Source organism: Copadichromis virginalis, linkage group LG5 (assembly GCF_057382275.1).
Source record: "Copadichromis virginalis isolate Kocher_CV1m ecotype Utaka linkage group LG5, C_Virginalis_male_GT1.1, whole genome shotgun sequence".
Taxonomy (NCBI): Eukaryota; Metazoa; Chordata; class Actinopteri; order Cichliformes; family Cichlidae; genus Copadichromis; species Copadichromis virginalis.
The window spans coordinates 2,527,612-2,547,567 of record NC_140622.1 but is presented as its reverse complement, the minus strand read 5'-3'; the positions used below and the strand labels follow the sequence as shown (position 1 = coordinate 2,547,567).

The 19,956-nt window shown below is 41.9% G+C and overlaps 1 protein-coding gene across 3 annotated transcripts in view; it reads right to left on the bottom strand.

The window, feature by feature from the left end:
* Nucleotides 1-19,956, bottom strand: part of LOC146708743 (receptor-type tyrosine-protein phosphatase gamma-like) — a 372,141-nt gene that overhangs the window by 253,120 nt on the left and 99,065 nt on the right. For all 3 annotated transcript variants that reach the window (XM_085455573.1, XM_085455574.1, XM_085455575.1), the window contains exon 2: nt 17,236-17,346. In XM_085455573.1, coding sequence (XP_085311699.1) covers nt 17,236-17,346 — 111 coding nt within the window. The remainder of the gene's footprint in view (nt 1-17,235; nt 17,347-19,956) is intronic.

Genomic DNA, 19,956 nt, shown 5'->3' with positions numbered 1-19,956 from the left:
TTAAATCAAGCATGCAAACTAAACAGACTGTACTTTCTATCTAACATCCCGAGTCACAGCTTCACTCTTCATTCTAAAATGAACTTCATCAAGTCATGAAGCTCGTCACATGAATTACGTGCATGTTTAATCCTGACCTGGTTGTTCTCACTGAGCAATCACGTGGAGAAGACAACAACATCAGAGAACAATTTGCCAAATGTTTCTGCCAAAACATCTTAGCCAACTGGTTGAAATCAGCATATCGGAACAGCTTGAACATGTTAGCTTGTTAAAGTGGGATCAACTTTTGATTATATTTCACTTACATGGCTTAAAATTCAAATTCTATTTCAAGCAACAGAATGGGCAGTTGAAGGATTTCTTTTAAACTAGCAACAATCAGTACACCCTGCTATGCATTACATAGATGGGGCTACAAATACATATAAAATAATCACAGGCACTTACACTTCTCTAAAGCTCATTAACTAATTGAGACTGCCGGTTGGGGAGCCACAGTGGATTCAAATTGATGCAGTCGCTCATGTCATAATTACATTCTTTCAGTCTCCCCCAGTGGTAGTAAAGTTATCCAGACGTAGCTCTTTGTACTAAGGCCACCTGTTGTAAAATTAAATTATTGCATCCACTCCTATAACCCGTAAGGATAAGCACTGAAGGGGAAGGAGGCCACACATTTGAAAGCCCTTATAGAGGTATGCATTTTCAAAAACATTGCAATGGTGATTTGTCAAATTGTACATACACAGTACCGTTTGAGTTAAAACATTTTTACATATATTTTAGGTTTCTAATACAAAGCAGTAATTACTATCCATTGCTCTTCCTTTCGCTTACTAGAATGTGTTAGAAGTCACTACAAATATTCAGAAAATGAGGCCATGGCCGTGCCATTAAACTTTAATGAACAAAGATAAGCTTTGGTTGAGGACACATTCTCTCCATTCTCTTGACTGTCATTAGTTCGATAGCGTTTCTGAGTTTATTAGCTTTAGTTCGTGGTTCTTTCTTACTCGTGTTTGCTTCCTTTTTGTGTCTTGTCTTTGTCTCATGTGTTTGTGTCTATCTGGTCTCACTGTGTTTTGTCTCCATGACTGTCTGATTTCCCATATCTCTGGGTTTTGCCCTTTTGTCTCCTTAGTCAGTCTAGCCTGATGTTTGATCATCTCTGCTCTCTTTTTTAAGTTCACATTTCTTAGTCTGTCTTAGTGCGTGTGTTACTTCCTGTTTTTTGACAGTCCCTCAATCTCATGTGTTTGATTCTCACTTTTGCTTCCCCTGTCCCGTCAGCTAGATTCTATTCAGGTCTTTTCCTCGGGTGTGTCCACTCTGCCCTAATTTACACCAGAACTTCAGTTAAGCTAAACATCTCATTCTGTATTCCAAAAGCAGAGAATATCCTTTTACTTGAAGCAGCCGTGAGGATATACTGCTGTATATCCTCAGCAATGCTGTTGGTTCTTCAGAGGAAGCTATTTGACCCACATCGTCAGAGAGCAACAGAAAGATTGCATTTTTTTTAACTGTCTTCTTCCATGTTTCTGTGCAGTTTAACACCTCTTCTATGACCATCAATGCCTCTGCTGCTAGAACAAACATTTTTACCTACATGGTGATTAATTCTCCATATTTCACTGATCATTAATCTGACACCAAATCTCTTAAACCCACACATGGATTTTCAATTACACAATGCCAAAGTGACTACAAAGCAGCAACAAGCAAGTAGCATCCACCAGAAGCCACCACAGTGAAAGGGCTGATAACACAGCAGCAGCTGACACATATACGAATGTCCTCACGCTCACATAAAGAACACACATGCCGTCTCCTTTCCTCTCCTAATGACGTGTGCTTGAATTTAGTCCTCTTGTGGATCAGCATCTTTAGTGAACCTTCTAAAATCTCTCAGTGTTTCTTTATTTTATTTCAGTGAGCCACCTCACAGATGACAATATGCAGCGTACAATACAGATTGTAACTATCTCTGTGTTTGTCAGGTAAAGAAGCAGATGACACAGCTCTGAAGCAATACATGCAACTGTTATCAGGGAACTAGGCTGCAAAAAATCGCCAGCTTATCAGCTCATTTCTCTGCACACTGGAATTGTGAACATTTTACTATCCTAAGACAAAATTCTCTGCACAAGCAGTGACAGTGTTTCAGAGTTTTGAATAGCAGATCCAGGTTTTAACTGTGCTTTCCTGCAACTCCTTGCCTAATACATATTGCATCATGCCCATAAAAAAATAGCACTTGTTAGTACTTAAAGCTGATTACCTCTATCAGTTGACAGGGAGATCTGAGGAGAGGTCTCTGTCTTCTCAGAAACTCCTGAACTGTCATAGTCAGGATTTTTACTGTCTTTACTGGTCATGGTGCATGGTTTTGATTGGATACATGCTCAGCCTTTGACAGTGCTGAAAAATGGACTGTAATGTACACAGGGCTTATAACTACTTACTCAAAGCACTTCAGTCTTTACCCACACAGTCACACTCTGATGGTTGCAGAGTAATCAAGGCTTTAGACCTTTCTGCAACACAGCCTTAGTGGCTCCTTTCTTTTCCCCTTTTCCTCTCATTTCCCTTTTTTTAGTCCTATGTGTCTGTGTTACGGCCTGTGGCCATAGGAAATCTGTGTTAGCTGCTGTGTTGTGTTTCTTTACTGTGTTTTAAGAATCTCTGCAGGTCCTTCCTCTAATAAAGAGCAGTGGGCTGCTGATTGGACCCCTAACTTGACACGTGCAAACTCACACCTCGATGCGTGTCCAACGCAAATTAAACGCGTGTGAACCGGAAATGTGGGAGGGAGTTGTGCCAGACAGTATCTTTGCAAGATGGCAGCTGTCGAGCTAGCGTTTGAAGAGAGAGTCTCCCTCCTCTATGTACTGTGGAGAGCCGAGCAGCGGTGTTAAGGACGTCCTCACCGTACCTAGGTCCATCAGGTCCTCCAGAGGCGTGAGCAGTTTGATGAGTTTCACCATTTGCTCGTGGAGCTGCGCCTGGATGACGGCCGCTTCCAGCGGTACCACCGTCTGTCCCTCGCCCAGTTTGAGGACCTGCTGTTCCGCGTCGGTCCCACCATCCCACCAACTACAGGCACTCAATCCCACCTGCAGAGCGCCTGTCCGTCTGCCTGCGGTTAGTAAAAGTGTTTAATACGGTAGTCCTTTATTGATACCTGTGCTAATATATGCTAAACTATCATTTATACACTGCTAATATGGATGTGATATGCCGTCGATGTTTACTGAAAGCAAATGGTGGTATGGAGACGACTGTTTGTAATATTTCTAGTGATACTCAAAAGGTCTTATCAAGTCCCGATTTAATTCAATTTATGATTGGTTGTCGGGGCGCGAATTGACGCTGGAGTTCAGATCAACTCGAGCGGTAGACGTGATACGCACGAATGCACAAAATGCAACACAAAAACTGACGCGCGTATTTTTATTCGAGCGTCAAACGCTTCCGACGCACTACTTTGGAACGCGTTTTTGCGTTGCGTCGTCGCGCTTCTTCTTTTTCTTTTTTTTTTGCCTGTCCCATTTGGTTCTTTAGCCGTCAGAATTGTTGTCTGAAGACCAATAAGGAGACCCAATGGATTTATTTTGCCAAATGGATCATCGTGGCATTGCCGTATTGGTCCATTTGATTGATCTTTGTTTTTTATTAAACAAGGGGGCATCCGTGCCACCCTCATGGGAAGGGCTGAGGATCCCCAGACGAGGCGTCACCCAGTAGCCACCGAGCAGAAGCTAGAGGGGGCTGCACCGGCGTGCCCGCCGGCTCCCCAAGGCCCTACCTGTGTGGGTGAGTGTGGTGGAGCGGGAAGAGGGAGGTAGCTGGGGATGGGGAGGAAAAGGAGGGAGGGGAGGATGCCCCTCCCTAGGGCCAGCTCCCCCGCTGACCCCAGTAGGCACCCCCGTCCTCTGATACCCACCAAGGCAAGGGAGTCCAGGCCCATCCAGACCGGGGCCTACGGTAGCACTGCCAAGCCCCACAGGACCCGGGGCAGCCCACCCTACCCCACCGCAGAGGAAACTGTACCCACCCCAACATTCAATCGTCTCCCAGACTACACAAGACAACAGACACCCAGGTTAAGTTTATTCTCCACCTCTCCTATGTCTCTCCCCCACCTGCAGAGTGGACTCCTGCAAGGATGGAACAACCTCCCCGCCAGTTGAAGAGCCCCCCAGTTAGGCCAATGCACAAGAGGCCCCCTGTGCCAGGGCTGAGCCCCCGTGCACCCACCCGCCCACAACCTCGGCGACACACCGACGAGGACTGAAGCCCCCAAGGCCCAGCCAGAGCCCCAGCACGGAGGCGAAGCACCCCCGAACCCCAAACCCCCACGCCTACCCCGGATCCACTCAGGGACAGCCAGGCCACCAGGCCAGTAACCTACGTCCACCAGTACAGACCATCCTCCAGCCCCGCTGCACGCAGCCACGAGGAGAACAACCTCTAAGAGCGACCAGAGCCACTAACCAGGTTATGAACACAACCCCCGGGTTAAGCCCTCCAGGGATAACGCCTCTAGGGGTCCTCCAGGCGCCCTAAGCCCGTCCCAACTCCACATCAACCACAGTAGCTAAGGCGGGACCAAACCACGACCCCCTACCCCCGCTAGGTGATGGAGCCGATCAAAGGAGCCCAGAGGGATTGATCTAATGTGGTGGCAGAGGCTATATCGAGACTAATGTGATCTATTAGATGGTGTCTATATTGGCTAGAATTAAGATTATTTTTATTTTTCCAGTTCATGAGGACCGTTTTCTTGGCGATGCATAGGGCAGTAAAAACCATGTGGACTGGTTTTTACTGCGCGTAGTCGCGCTTCTGAATTTTCGCGGGACCCGCAATCGCGCGTCGTCGCGCTTTTCCATTGACTTTACATGTAAACCTGGCGCTTTGGTCGCGTCTATCGCGTTCGGTGTGAAAACACCGTTAGGGTTAAGTTAGTTTTCTCTGGCAGGACTTAGTTGGTTTTATTTATTATTTGGCCCGGGTTCACCCTGGAGTTGCGCTTCTTGTCACTTAATAAAATCACCTTTTTTTACTCAAAACCGGGTTCGTTGTTTGGCTTGGGAAAAAGGGCAGGTACTTGCTTCTCTCTCCTCATAATCTTATGTGCGTCTCTACATACCTAGACTAGAGGCGTAACAGTCTGTATTCTCTCTACATTTGTTGAGTTCGTTTATAAGAGAAGATGATCCAAACTCAAAATCAGAACGATCAGAACAGTCTTTCTCTGTTAAACCTGTTTCAGGGGTCCCAAGAAAGTGAGACTAGTCTGCCACTCCTCTAATAATAGTTACTGGGCCTATAGGCCATCAGCCTAGCTTATCAAGAGTGCAACATGAGGTCAATTGGAAATGTCTGATCACACAATTGTTACATAGTGAAGGGCAACAAAAAACTTTTACCACATGGGAGAAAATCTCCTGTTTCAGTATCTTCTTTCCGGTTTCCTCGATCTCATCCTGACTTTCCAGGTCCTCCAACATACTCCAGCAATGGACATCTGAAGCTGTGTATTTAAGAATGAAAGCACACACACCTCCCCTCTGTGCCAGGAGCAAGACATTCCTGTCCTATACCACCATGAGTGACGTGACCACATCTGAGTCTTTTCCTCCACAGAACCAAAATAGGTCCACCCTGAAAGAAGTATCTGAGAGGCGTTGAACTAATTCAGAATGTTTATTATTTTATTACCATGCAGGCTGCACGTCACCTACCTCTGTGGCATTATATGAATTCGACATGTGCAATTACCCTCTTAGACCGGTGGTGTGGTCATGTTGGACACCACTGAATACTGAGATCCTAAAACATAACAGTTGGCGTAGGTATGGTTCATATGCAAAGCAATCATAAACTGTAAACATCGAGTTTTCTCTGAGTAAGATGGAAATAGCAACTTCTAGTGACGTTCAGTCTTGTAGCGTCAATGAGACAGTTATCTGTATCAAAATACACGAATCCAAGTCATTTATTTGAGAACTGAAATTCATATCTTTAAAATGAAATCACCGATCTTTGGATTCTAAAAGAAAAAGAAAGAAAAACAACAAACGAAACAAAACAAATAAAAATAGGATACAGCACAACATAAGCTAAGTTAATGTTCAGTGAGAGGGATATTACTTGAATCACTGTCCTAGAATTCGAATTTTGGAATTTGGATTCTGTTCAATGGCAAATGCAGCGAAACAACAGAAACATGTATTTTTGAAAGTTTTTCTGCCGATTTGATCCTTTCTGTCCCATATCAAAATGCCTTTGTTTTTTTCAGGAATATGGCTGTTTTTTTTTCCATGTTGTCCAGTATTGTAAAGTGTATTTCAGCAGCAGTTGTCATCCTCCCTCCTTTTTCTGAAAAAGGTGGCATTCAGAAACATCCAACTAAAATAATTCAGCATAATCAGGAGGGGCAAGAGCTGCAACTAGAGTTGGGGTTCGTGAAGGGATCTTCTTCCCTGCACGGATTTGCTTCTTCCTGCCGTGGTCCCACTTTAGGTGGGCCCATCCAGCACTCAATGTTTCTTTGACCACTTGTACAGTTCCTCTTCCAGTGTCCTCATTCTTCGCATGCAAGGCAGGTATTCTTTATCCACTTGGTGGGCCACATAAAACACATCTTTGGCCTTGCTAAGACATTACAATTTAAAATCTGACAGTTCAAAGACATCCTATAAAAGCTTAAACACATCCAATAAGACACATTATCACATCTGACTTAAGGTAAGAGAGAACGTAAGAGTCACCCTGTGTTATTAAGACCTTGAAATCAGATAATGTGTTTTAGAAGTCAACTGAATGTGTACATCCAAGGTGACAGTATTAAAAATGTATTACCATAGTAAAAAAGAAAAAGGTAGTGATTCAAACACGGCACGGTCTGTGTTACACATACACAGACAGAATTTCACTCCCCCTCAACACACACACACGCACACACATACTCACACTCCTTGATATAACACTATGCCTCATGGCCTCATCAGATGATGTATGACAAATGAAATCTTTAGCCAAGATGAACTGAGCCAAATTCATTAATAATTTATGTTTGATGGAGCATCTTTAATATTTAGGGCATAATTAATAAGTAGGGGCATTGGTTGCTCTTAGTTGAGGAAATCATGCTCACTGTCAACAACAGATAAATGAGACAGGGAATCCTGTCATCTCACACATTCATATGTACACTTCTACACAAAAACACACAAATACATGGATGGGACAGGACTGTAGCCCTGCTTACTGTTTGTCAAAGAGTGAGAAATGACCATAAGCATCCATCCATCCATCCCCCCAACTTATCCTTGTCAGGGTCATGGTGGGTGTGGAGCAGGGAAATTATTTTACTGCTATTGTTAAATAATTGTCATCATTACCATTGCATTAATAATATAATCTGGAGTTTATATTGTGTTTAGAGGTTTAAACAGTGTGTCTTTCAGAAAGGCTAAAAGTAACAGGACAGGAAACAGGCTTGGAGAGTTTTGCAGAAATGAAAGTTATTTTGAGCAGCAGGCTAAGACGAGGCTTTAACAATGTAACAGATAGCTTTAAGAAGGCCTTAAGATGTTATGCATACAGTTATTATGTTGACCTTGTATTTCAGGTGCAGTTATGACTATTTTATACACAATGCATATCTGTGCTTATTAAAGAGTTGGAGCTCGGTCAATTAATTGGGGGTCGGAAGCTTTGTTCGGCGCGATGTCCGGACAATCTATTGTGCAAGTGACTTGGAGCCATAGAAGGAATTGCAGTACATGCTTACAAAACACTTCGTTAGCTTCATAGCATAAGTGCCTAAGTCATTGACTTAGTCAAATGACTTAGGCAATTATGCTATGAAGCTAACGACTTATATATCAGATCATTTTATATTAAGCTTTTAAGTAGAGGTTCTTGGTTAAAACATTTATTTAGTAGAAGACATACACATAGTCTCAGTGAGCCTCTGGTCTGGTGAAAGGTCAGAAGTGCAACAGGTGAATTGAGAAAGAGCATGTGAGGTCAACACACACACACACATGAGTTAGATTTATTTAGAGGAGAGATTAGTCATGTCTCGGCAAGAAAGAGGAACAATTCACTTTAAGACAAGAACGGAAAGTACCAGCCATGAAAATAGAAGATGATCTTCTGGGTTAAAAGTCATTGTGGTGTTGATCTGATCTATGTATAAAATGTATCTGTGACGCATGAAGGGGCGTCAGTAAATCAAACCCTGATGCTATAAAATATCTGTTTATGCTTTGATTAAGTCGGAGATCACTTGCTGTCGGCGTACAGAGTGTTCTTCCCACACGTGTGTAGTCATTAAAATCATTGTTTGACCAAGATCCTCTGGACCCAGGGTGGTTTGTACTCTCCCTCCTCAATTGTGAACCTTAACATGGGGCTGGAGCCTATCATAGGGTGAGAAACAGGGTAAATGGCCTGCATTTGTATAGCGCTTTTCTAGTCCATAGGACCCCAAAGCGCTTTACACTACATTCAGTCATCCACCCATTCACACACACATTCACACACTGGCGATAGCAAGCTACATTGTAGCCACAGGCGCCACCGGGCCCTCTGACCACCACCAGCAGGCAAACACGGGGTTAGTATCTTGCCCAAGGATATTTGGCATGCAGCCAGGATGCAGCCTGGGATCGAACCACTGACCTTCTGATTAGTGGCTGACCTGCTCTGCCACCTGAGCTACAGCCACCCCAGCCTGGACAGGTCACCAGTCTGCTGCAAGGCTAACACATAGAGACAGACAGCCATCCAAACTCACCCCTACAGACCATATAGAGTCACTAATTAACCTAACCACATGTCTTTGGACTGTGAGAGGAAGCCAGAGTATCTAGAGAGAACCCACGCAAACACTCCACACAGAAAGACCACGGCCAAGTGGTGGAATCGAACTCAGGACCTTCTTGCTGTGAGGGAACAGTGTTAATCTGCGCACCACTGTGCTTAACATAAATGCTCACACCAGTGCTAGATTTTCTCAGACAAACCTGCACACATGCAGCATTGCAGTGTAAGCCATGAGATAAAAATACAGTGCACACACTCACATGCAGTCCCTTGAGTGTATCACTGTGTGCGGTGGCTGGATATTATCAAGGCATAGTAATGACCAATGGTCCCAGATTACACACAGCTTTCTCTAAATAAACCATAATCAGTTTTGGAAACTTCCAGTCTTCCAGTGCAATGCAGTGAGGGTGGAAGGATGGGCAATGGAGTTTAAAAAATTATAATAATATAAGCAGCAACAAAGCTCAGCACTTATCTATTTATCTATCTTGTTTGTTTCTTTTTGGTTTTTGGTGTTCAATTCATTTAGATCAGGTGATCAATATACAGAGTTTATTTAGAAAATAAAATAAACAACAATGCTACACAAAATAAAGCAGAACACACTTCAATATCGCTGTTTCAGTTAAATATCGAAAAGGAGTTTTAGACCTGAGTGCAGCATTGTTGATAACATAACCCTATTAAACAGCCTGAAGCCATGTCAGCATGCAGGGTTCTGCTCTGAAATTATTTGAGTTAGAGAGCAGGACATTCTCTGTTACGCTGGGTAAACAATACTCTTGGAATACCTCAAGGCTCTATTCTGGGCCCTGTTTTATTCTCCCTGCTCATGCATATACATTCGTTTCTAATATTATATGTATACTAGATAAAGTATAAGTTATTATCATATCATCATCACGTTTTTGTGAATCTATAACTTTGCCTCCATACAACGAAGCCAATACCTCCAGTTTTGAAAAGTTTCCTGGTAGTACAGGTTTAAAGTTACAAAAAAACCCTTAAATTATAAGTTGTCTTAGTTAATTTAATCAGTATACAAGCCCTCTCCATCTCCTCCTTCACTTACATCCATTACTTCTCTCTCTTCCTTCATCTTCAACATCCTTTCTCAAGCACCTATGCCTCCTCTGCACATGTCCAAACCATTTCAGTCTAAATTCTCGTCCTTAGCTGTCCCTCTGTTGCACTCATTTCTAATCCACCTTCATCACTCCCAACAAGATCTTAGCTTCTTCAGTTCTGCCAGCTCCACCTGATGCCTTTTTGTCAGTGCCACCATCTAGAAACAGTGTTGTAAACCTTTCCTTTGGCTCTTGCTGCTGTCATTTCCTCTTTGTTTGTTTTGTTTTTACAAATAAACATGTCTGTATTATTTATTATCTTTTAACATGTTTGGTGCTTATCATATTTATGTTTTGTCTTAATTAAAACAATTTTAACTCATTTATGTCACATATATGTTTATATGCATAACTAATGTTCTGCATTTGAAGGTGGTATTTGCAGTGACTAAGCGGATGTTTTAACATTCGTAATCAACATAGAGGGTTACTTTAACGCTTGTAGATTTGTAACTTTACTGAATTAATTGTCCATCAATCCATGATTATCCAATTCAGGGTCATGGGGGTACTGGAGTCTAACCCTGCTGTTATAGGGTACGCCCAGGTCTGTTGCAAGGCTGTTGAATCAACCATATCATATTAAAAAGAGAGAGAGTGAAAGAAAAGAGAAGGAAAATATACAAGATCTGAAATCCTAACAAATCTGGCAAAACAAGGACAGAGTCTCAATTGTGTTGTGAGTACAATCTATCACTGACTGTAAATATGAGAATGAACAGATATCACCACTCTGTACTCAATAAACAGCAACCAGTGTAAGATGCAGCTGTTACAAAGCTGCCATCCTCCACATCAGAGGCTAACATTCAAACCAGGTCACGTTTTATATCCACAGCTAGTAAACACACACACACACACACACACACACACACACACACACACACACACACACACACACACACACACACACACACACACACACACTATTACAAGTTTAAGGACACTTGCTTTTATTCATACAGTTCTCAGCTGATGGCATCTCAGCTTCAGACATCATGCAGCTCCAGGAAGGCTGCCTTATATAGTGTTTACCACACACTGAACATAAACACTGCCTACAAGTCAGTAAGCACTCTGAATACTTAATTCATAAAGTTGCTATCTCCATGCTTATTGGGGTCATCAGATTGTTGAGCTTTCCCTTGAAATATAAAGGACACTGAGAGCTTCTTCTGTTCTTAGCTGACACTAAGAAAACACCTATTTATACACTTTCTAATATGTATAAAACCCAAGACTAAGAAAACTGGTATGGTACAGGAGTTTAATGTGTTTTTCTTTTTTTAAATTTTACAACTTTTTCAGTTTTTCATGTTTGGTCTGTCTCTTTGACTCTTTCCTGTTCCCCCTCAGGTTCTGATTTAAGCAAGGCCTTTCCAAGTCTGCTCTGTAATGAAGACGAGTGAGCAATTTTTTCATTGCTTTTTACTCATAAAACAAATATTTTTAGACAATTATAAGTTGTTGGGGTTTTTTTAACTGATTTTGAGAAGAGAATTTTCTCTTCATTGATCAGCCAGCGCCACAGCATCCTCCACTTTGTCCGTTACTCTTGTAGGGTAACTATCCCGTAGCCCAACTCTCTGTTCAACTGTCAGGCCGAAAAAAATATTTGGCCACATTAAGAAAAAATATATAGTTCATCATTTTGAGAATAAAGTCAATCCACTGTCCACTGTCTTTTATATGTCATTTCTGGACTTTGGATTTTCGTCCACTGAAGGGGTTGTTTGTAACCTCAGGTGAAGTTTACTGAACATTTACTGTGACATCCATAGGACCACCATGTAAGGGCTATTTATAGCCCAAATCTGGACCCTTTTCAAACTCAGACTGATTTTAGATGTCATTTTTACACTGCTTGTAAAGCCTCTGTAGTGACTGTTTCCAGAGCGTGGAGGACATGTTTTCTGTAGGCCCATCAGTGCCAATTTTTCTGTAGCTTTATTCACACTTTTGTATGTGTCTATCGCTGTCATCTGCGGCTGAGACAATCAAATAAAGTTCTTGGAAAACGATCTGGAACAGTATGCCACCCTCTAATATGGAACTAGTCTACATGTCTTCAGCTTGTTCAGAGTGCTGCAGCCCGACTCTTCACAGGACACGTAAATGCGACCATATTTCCCCAGTTTTGGCTTCTTTACATTCTAGAATTGATTTTAAGACTCGTTTAGACTGTTAGGTCAGCTGATAAGTTGCTTCTAGTTGTTCCTTGAAGCAGACTGAAACACAGAGGAGACCGGGCCTTTGTTCCACAGTTTAGGCGCAGCAATCGCAGTCTGCCTCTTCAAATTAGGATCTTTCCAACACTCAACATTTTTAAATCCCATCTGTAAACACATCTTTACTCTTTAGCTTTTAATTGTGAGTTTGGTGCTGTTCTCTTTGTGTGTGTTTGTTTTACTTTTTACTTTGTACAGCACTTTGGTCAACCTGTGTTGTTTTCAAATGTGCTTATAAATAAATTGATTGTTTTCATACACAACCTACTCCAGAGATCTACAATGGCGCCGGGATTAATAGAGAATATGTCTGTGAAGGTTCTCAGTCATCCAGGTCATCGTAGTCAAAGGAGCTTGCAAAGAAAAGCGTCTGGACTTCTTTAAGTTACTTGAAGACGTTTCACCTCTCATCCGAGAAGCTTCTTCAGTTCTAAGGTCAAATGGTGGAGAGTCCCAGATATAAACCTAGTGGGAGTATCCCCCCACAGAGGGACAAAAGGACCCCCTGATGATCCTCTAATCGCCTGAGCCAAGGTGTGAAACTGGGTGTGGGTCACAATCAGCCAGAGTTTCGGGTGTGTTCATTTTGAAACCTGGCCCCACCTTATCATGCGAATTCCTGAGGTCAGATGGCCCAGGATGTGAGTGGGCATTAAGGCGTCTGGGAAGGGATCTCAAAACTGGATTATAGATGGCAGAGAGTTGGTGTCGTAAACCCCGCCTCTGTTCAAAGATGGTCGCTCACAGTGGACATAGATGGCTTCTTTCACTCCTCTTTCAAACCATCTGTCCTCTCTGTCCAAAATGTGAACATTGGCATCCTCGAAAGAGTGTACTTTATCCTTAAGATGCAGATGGACTGCTGAGTCTTGACCTTAGAACTGAAAAAGCTTCTCGGATGAGAGGTGAAATATCTTCAAGCAACTTAAAGAAGTCCAGACACTTTTCTTTGCAAGCTCCTTTGACCATTAATACAGAAGCATCTGTGTCTGAAAGAGTCCAGGTTTTTTATTGGAAAATATCAGTGGCAGCAAAACATGGCTAGAAACCACTGGACAAAATATAATGCACCAGAAAGCCCTGAAGTCTTGATCATCTCACTGAAACACAAACTGGAGGACAAGTAAAGAGTTGCTAAAAAATATCAATAAAACAAAGACAACACGCTCCCCAAGCCTACCTCAGAGCATGAGTGAAAGGCATATAACTGAAGCCATACCGGCTCAGAGTCACCCAGTTTAACATGGTTCACGTCAGGTTTTGAGGAACCAGGAGCTGCTGATTAGAACTGGGTTACTGGATCAAAAAGGTTTAAGTAGACAAGGGATAAAAATAAGGAACTGTTGGAATGCTATTACACAGGAATTGATGTGGGAACAGGATATGGGACCTACGAATTCTTTTAAGATAAGATAAGATAAGATAGAACTTTATTAATCCCTCGGGTGGGTTCCTCTGGGAAATTCGACTTCCAAAAAGCACAGCAACGACCGAAGTTACAGTTACAGAATTGTTATATATATATATATATATATATATATATACACACACACACACACACACACACACACATATATAAATACAGAGACAAATATAAATAAAATATACAAAGGGGATAAATAGAATAAATAGGAATAAAAAATAAAAATACAAGTGAATTGCACATTTCAAGTATTGAGTCTATTGCACTGTTGACTATTTACAAAAAGTAAAATAAAACATCCAACATCTAGAGTGTTTCATCATCCAGAAGATGCAACTGCTATTACAACACAAATGCTATGGCGAGGGGTAGCCAAGATGTCAGGTCAAGGGTGAGATATCATTATCTTCGCCCGCTGAGATTTGGTATCAAGTCCCAAGAACGACTGGTACAATGAAGGCGTTGAGCCAACCTAAAATTGAAGACAAACTGGAAAACTGGAAACCTGGACCCTCCGTGGCCTACTACAGACTACAGGTAACTTCTGAGAGGCTACTAGAAGATGTGATTGCAGCATTATGGACTATCCCTATTGTGATCCTCACTAAAACCAACCAGCTGATCTATACCAGGAGACTAGAGGCCAAGATAAAGGCAGCATGGAGGGAAGTTAGCCCACTATTGGAGCCACAGAAAGGTGTGACAAAGAAAGGGATGCCCACGAAGTATAGCAAGCGGTCTATCAGTTCTAGCTGATTCTGTTCAGCAAGGTTACCACAGTAATTTTTCTGAACAGGATCCAGTAACTGTCACAGTGGCATACATCCAGGACAGAGTCTCCAGTATGAAAAGTTGGACAGCACCAGGCCCTGACATGATTCACAGCTACTGGCTAAAGAAGCTAACAGCACTGCATTAGTGTCATGAATGTGAATTCATGGATTTTTTTTTCACATTCTGTCTCTCACAGTTGAAGTGTACCTCTGGTGCAAATTACTGACCTCTGTCATCATTTTAAGTGGGGGAACTTGCACAATCGGTGGCTGACTAAATACTTTTTTGCCCCACTGTAGATACCCCTAAGACAAGTCACATAAGGCACATAAGTGATACATGTAGCTATACCAAGTGATACCAGTATCAGGAAAAAGAAACAAGAAAAGCTTGAGAAATAACAAGGGCTGAGAGATGGGCTGGAGAGGAGGGAGAATGGAGGGTGAAGGCAGCAGTGGTCTCCATACTACTTTGAGCACTCGGGCAGTGACCTCAAAATTGACTGGCTCCAGCAGATGACATCCAAGATGTCCATTAAAGTCTGGTCCTATCACCACTCTCTACCAAGCTTTACAACTTCATCCACAATTTCGCATAACTGACATCCAACCCTTGATCTGACTGAAAAAGATTTTTATCACCCAGCTTTAAACTCCTGATCCTGTCAGATGATCTCTTCATCTCCAAAACAGTATATACATACTTCAAGATTTCCCTTACTACATTTTCCTTCCTATCTGCATCATAGTAGAACAGCTTGAATGCATGATCTTTCTGTCCTTCCACCTGGACAGACAATTGATCTACATTCCTTCACTCCATCACATCAGCCAACTCACTTCCTTTGCCAGTCTTAGTCTCTGTATTTAAAGTCTCTACTCTGACCTCCACACTCATTCTTTCTTTCTTTCTTGCTGCCTCCAAATACCCCTCTCCACACTCTCCTTTTCCTTTGTGTTAGCCAGGTGTAGCACAGTTTCTGTCAGCACCCTGCTGTAGGAGTTTGTTGTTAACCCAGGGCCTGACCAATCCGATATGGAAATCTCATTCTTGATGACTCAAATGTATAATTTGGCCAAGATGTATGCTCTTCCTCACATAACACTCCTGATTTATCTGAGCTTAGGAGTACACAGGCATGGTGCCATAGTATAAATGTTCTAGCAGGAGAATGAATGGCTGCCAATGGAACTGGGTCACTTGTGTTTATTGATTATGTGACTGCTCATAGAAGTGAATCTGAAGTGTACAGATTTACACTGGTTTACCGGATGCTGTAAAACCGATCAGATGGCCTTTAAAGTGCACACGGATAATGATCCACACAAACTCCAAAAGCAACCCAGGAGTTTCTTAAGGAAAATAAATGTGATATTCTTCAGGTGGGGTTTTGTTGTCCATGGCTCTAGACTTCAGGCAGACATTGACCACAAAGGAGAATAAATGGCTGAATGGCTGCCACATCAGCCAACTCACTTCATATTAAATAGAAGCCTTATTTTTAACAGTATGTTACCTTTTTTATTATTATTATTATTTTTGCTGACCCCATAAATGGGGGGCTATGTATAAAACTGGTTATCAGAAAATAAGCTAAAAATCAAACATGGCACATCCAACTGCCAACAATACTGGCAGTGAGATGGGGCATTTCTACACTCACTAATTCTTTTTTGATTCTTCAGTTTAAAATTAGAGATTTAAAATGGGGAATATTAACGTTTTTTAAAATACAGTGATAAGAACCGTATTGCTAATGTTATTTGATATTGTCCAACGGAAAGCTCAAAGTGGGAATAAAGAAAAAAAAACCTTGCTATGACATAAAAACAAAATATTCACTAGCTGATCGTTTTCCTCTGTGGCTTCAATCCTGCCCACCATTACATCAGGATCTTACATAAGAGCCACAATCAAACATGTCCAGAGGGACAGCAGAACAGCAACACAAACGGAAACAGTCACTAGCTCTGTTTTTACCTACAAGCTCCTGCACTCTCACAGGAATGACAGGCAGCCAATTAGGCCTGAATGAACATGCAGAAAAACACTGAAAGAAATAAAGTAAAAGATCATTTGTGGCCCGAGGCTGGCATTGCATGGATGGTGAAAGATTAATGCTGCCCTTCTGAAGAACTAAAGGGTCTAAAGGGACGGAGAAAGTGACTTTTTTTCTCCTCTGAAGCACTAGTAAAAAAAGGGGGGTTCTGACACAGCTCCAGGCGACAGCACAAAGAAGCAGAGAATGGCCAAGGAGGAAGGAATCACAAAGAGGAAGTCAAACATATTGCAATGCCAGTGACACAGAAGTGCTTTCACATTGAAACACAGGTTTCTCTTGTACTCATTGTTTTATAAGTCTTAGCAAAATATATCACAGGTCACCTAAATGTGCTCGTTGAACAACCACACTTTCTCTATGCAGTCCACACTAATAATGGTAACAATTTAATAATAAACAACAAAAGTTTTCCACCCAATACCTGGGTCCCATCAGGTCCCTCTTGTTTTGAAACTAATTGCCTATGACATCAACTTTACATCATAAAGCAAGAAATTGCCATCTACTGCCTGCATTTATAAAATGGCAGCATCTTGTTATAGACATGTACCCCCGGGGACATTTAGTAACTCAGAGCATTTGGAGTGATCTAAACACCCAAACCACTACTTGAGATGTTGTTGGAAAAAAGATACAGACTGTTACCTTCATTTTGCAGCTTTTTGATTTTGTTTTTTAAATATCCAGATTTTCCACTGCAGGTGAGACAACAATGCCTCACACATTCCTCACCAAAAACTCAAAGCAAAAGTAGATCACGGAGAAACACACCTGAGTATGCCCAGTAAGTCTCTTCAGGGGTGGCTCTTCGAAGTCGTATCTCACCAGTTCTTTGCAAACCTTGGATAGGGCCTTCTGACTCAGCTTGGCTTCCTGTCAACGCTGTGGAAGAGAAGAACACAGGAACGGGCAGGTGAGCATAAACAGCTTAAGGAGCACCATCCGGATTCCAGCTGGGGAGGATGACAAGACAGCTGTGTCCTCAGCTACCCTCCACACAAACTGTCTAGTAGCCACACAGGGAACAAAATTCAACAATGAAGGAAAACTATGCTGTGGAACTTAAAACTGTCCCTGCCAGCAGTGAAATATTCCAGCAATCGGTGTTTTCACATCATGTGATAGTGTTGAAAAATCTAAATGTGTGCCCTTTCTTTTGATATATATAATAATAAAATAAAGATATTTGGGGAGATCTTGAATGATTAATGATTAATAAAAAATAATTAAATAAATAAAATACAAAGGAAAAAAGTGTACAGGATAGTCTATACTGTATACATTCCCAAATTTAGTTGCATATTTTCATTACTTCACTCTCTCTCCAGTTCCTCAACGTCCTCAGTCTTTAACAGGTCCAGAAGCATCTTCCAAATGTCAAAAAATTCTGATGATCTTTTCCTAACCGCATAGGTCAGTTTCTCAAGAACTAAACTTGATAATACATTGTTGAACCATTGGTCAAAAGAGGGGCCACCAACTTTCTTCCAGCATATTGCAATACAACGTTTGGCCTGGAATAAGCAAAGGTCAACCATCTTTCTCTCCGTCTGAGCTAAATTACATTCATCTGAATAAATGCCTAAAATACAGACCTTAGGACTTAATGGGACAGGGGAAGATGTGATCTGAGAAATATATTTTAACACTGAGCACCAAAAGTTTTGAATCTTTTCACACTCCCACAAACAGTGGTACAATGGACCCTTGTGATCGGTACCCTTATAACATATGTCCAATACATTAGGATCTAATTTATTTAGTTTTGCAGGGGAGGCATATGTTTCCATTATCCAGTTAAATTGAATCATTCTCAATCGGGTGTTGATGGTTTGGGTGTGTGTCTCTATTTTACTCCACTCGATGGATGAAGTATCTTCTTGTAAGTCTTGTATCCACTCCTGTCTCTTATTGTCTGAGGTGTCTCTATGCTTCTCAACCAACATGTTATAAAACTGAGTGAGCAGTCTTTTCCAAAACAATTTTTTGTAACAAGCGTTTCTAGGATGGAAAATGGGGGCTGTTGCATTGAATTATTCAATCGAACCAGAATAAAGCTTCTACGTTGTAGATATTTGAAGAAGTGTTTCTGAGGCACATCAAACTTTGCCCTCAACTCGCTGAATGACATAAGATTATGATCCTTATATACATCTTGTATTTTCACTATGCCCTTATGCAACCATATTTTAAAACCCATGTCCTTATGTGCCGGAGTAAAGAGCTCATTATCCCTGATTGGGGAAAAACAGGATAATGAAACATGGAATCATCCAGTATATTTTGAACTATGTGCCAAACCACAATAGAATTTTTTACAAGTGAGATAAGTGACGGAAGTGACGGACAAGGTAAGTGACTCATGTTGTAGCTGATGTCAGACGCCGGAGATTTTGGCGGAAAATTAAAGCGAATGGTAGTTTACATTTGAACAAATTCCTTTAAGCTTCAGTATTACCAAATATCAATTATCTTATAACTAACAACATTTGTCTAAATCATCTCCAACACCGTGGAGAACAACGATTACAAGCACTGATCGATGTAATCTTACATCGATCAGTGCTTTCAGGATCTCGTGATGAAGAAGGCTCAGAGTGCATCTTCCCCGGCCAAACCTGACACGCCGTCGTCGAAAAGACTTCGCCCGGCAGATTCCCCCGGCACAACATCGCCAGCCGTCAAAGATATTGCCGACATACTGGAGTCAATCGACAAACGATTGTACAGTTTCGACGCAAGGCTGTCCTTAGTGGAGATTCTTCACCGGGAATTTAAATTCTTGCGAGAATCCCTGGAGTTCAGCCAGCAGCAGGTGGAAACGCTTGCTGCTGAAAATGCCACGCTAAGGGAGTCGGTGAAATGTCTCACAGATAATGTTACCCAGCTCAATAGAGAAAATAAAAAAATAAAAGAAACAGTTATCGATCTACAAGCTCGTAGCATGCGTGACAATCTGGTATTTTCTGGTATTCCAGAAGCCTTTGATAGACTGCATCGCATCGGCCCCATGCGGGCTGTGACCAGGAGACCACGTCCTATTGTGGCCAAATTCGGCCACTTCAAACAAAAGGAGCAGGTGAAAAGCCGTGGCAGAGAATTAAAAGGAACGGACTTCAGCGTGAACGACCAGTTCCCAAAAGAGATCCTGGAACGACGCAGGGTCCTCTTCCCAATCCGACGCGGCTTCATCCAGAAGGGCTCCCACGCTGTGGACCGGCTCTACATGGATGGACAGCTTTACCGCGACCCCGGCATCACTCCGTGGCTGTATTAACCTCCTACCTTCTTAACCAGATAAGAATCAGCTACACCCTTTAACTATCCACTCACACTAACTTGCATTAACTTAACATTAACATCTGTTTAACTTACCAGTATCAAATCGCATCTTAAAGTGTGATTTCATAGCAGAATTAACACCGTCACTCTCCGTCAGTGATTTAATTGGAATGTTTCCGGGTTTTTTTCCTTCTCGTTTTTCTTTCCTCT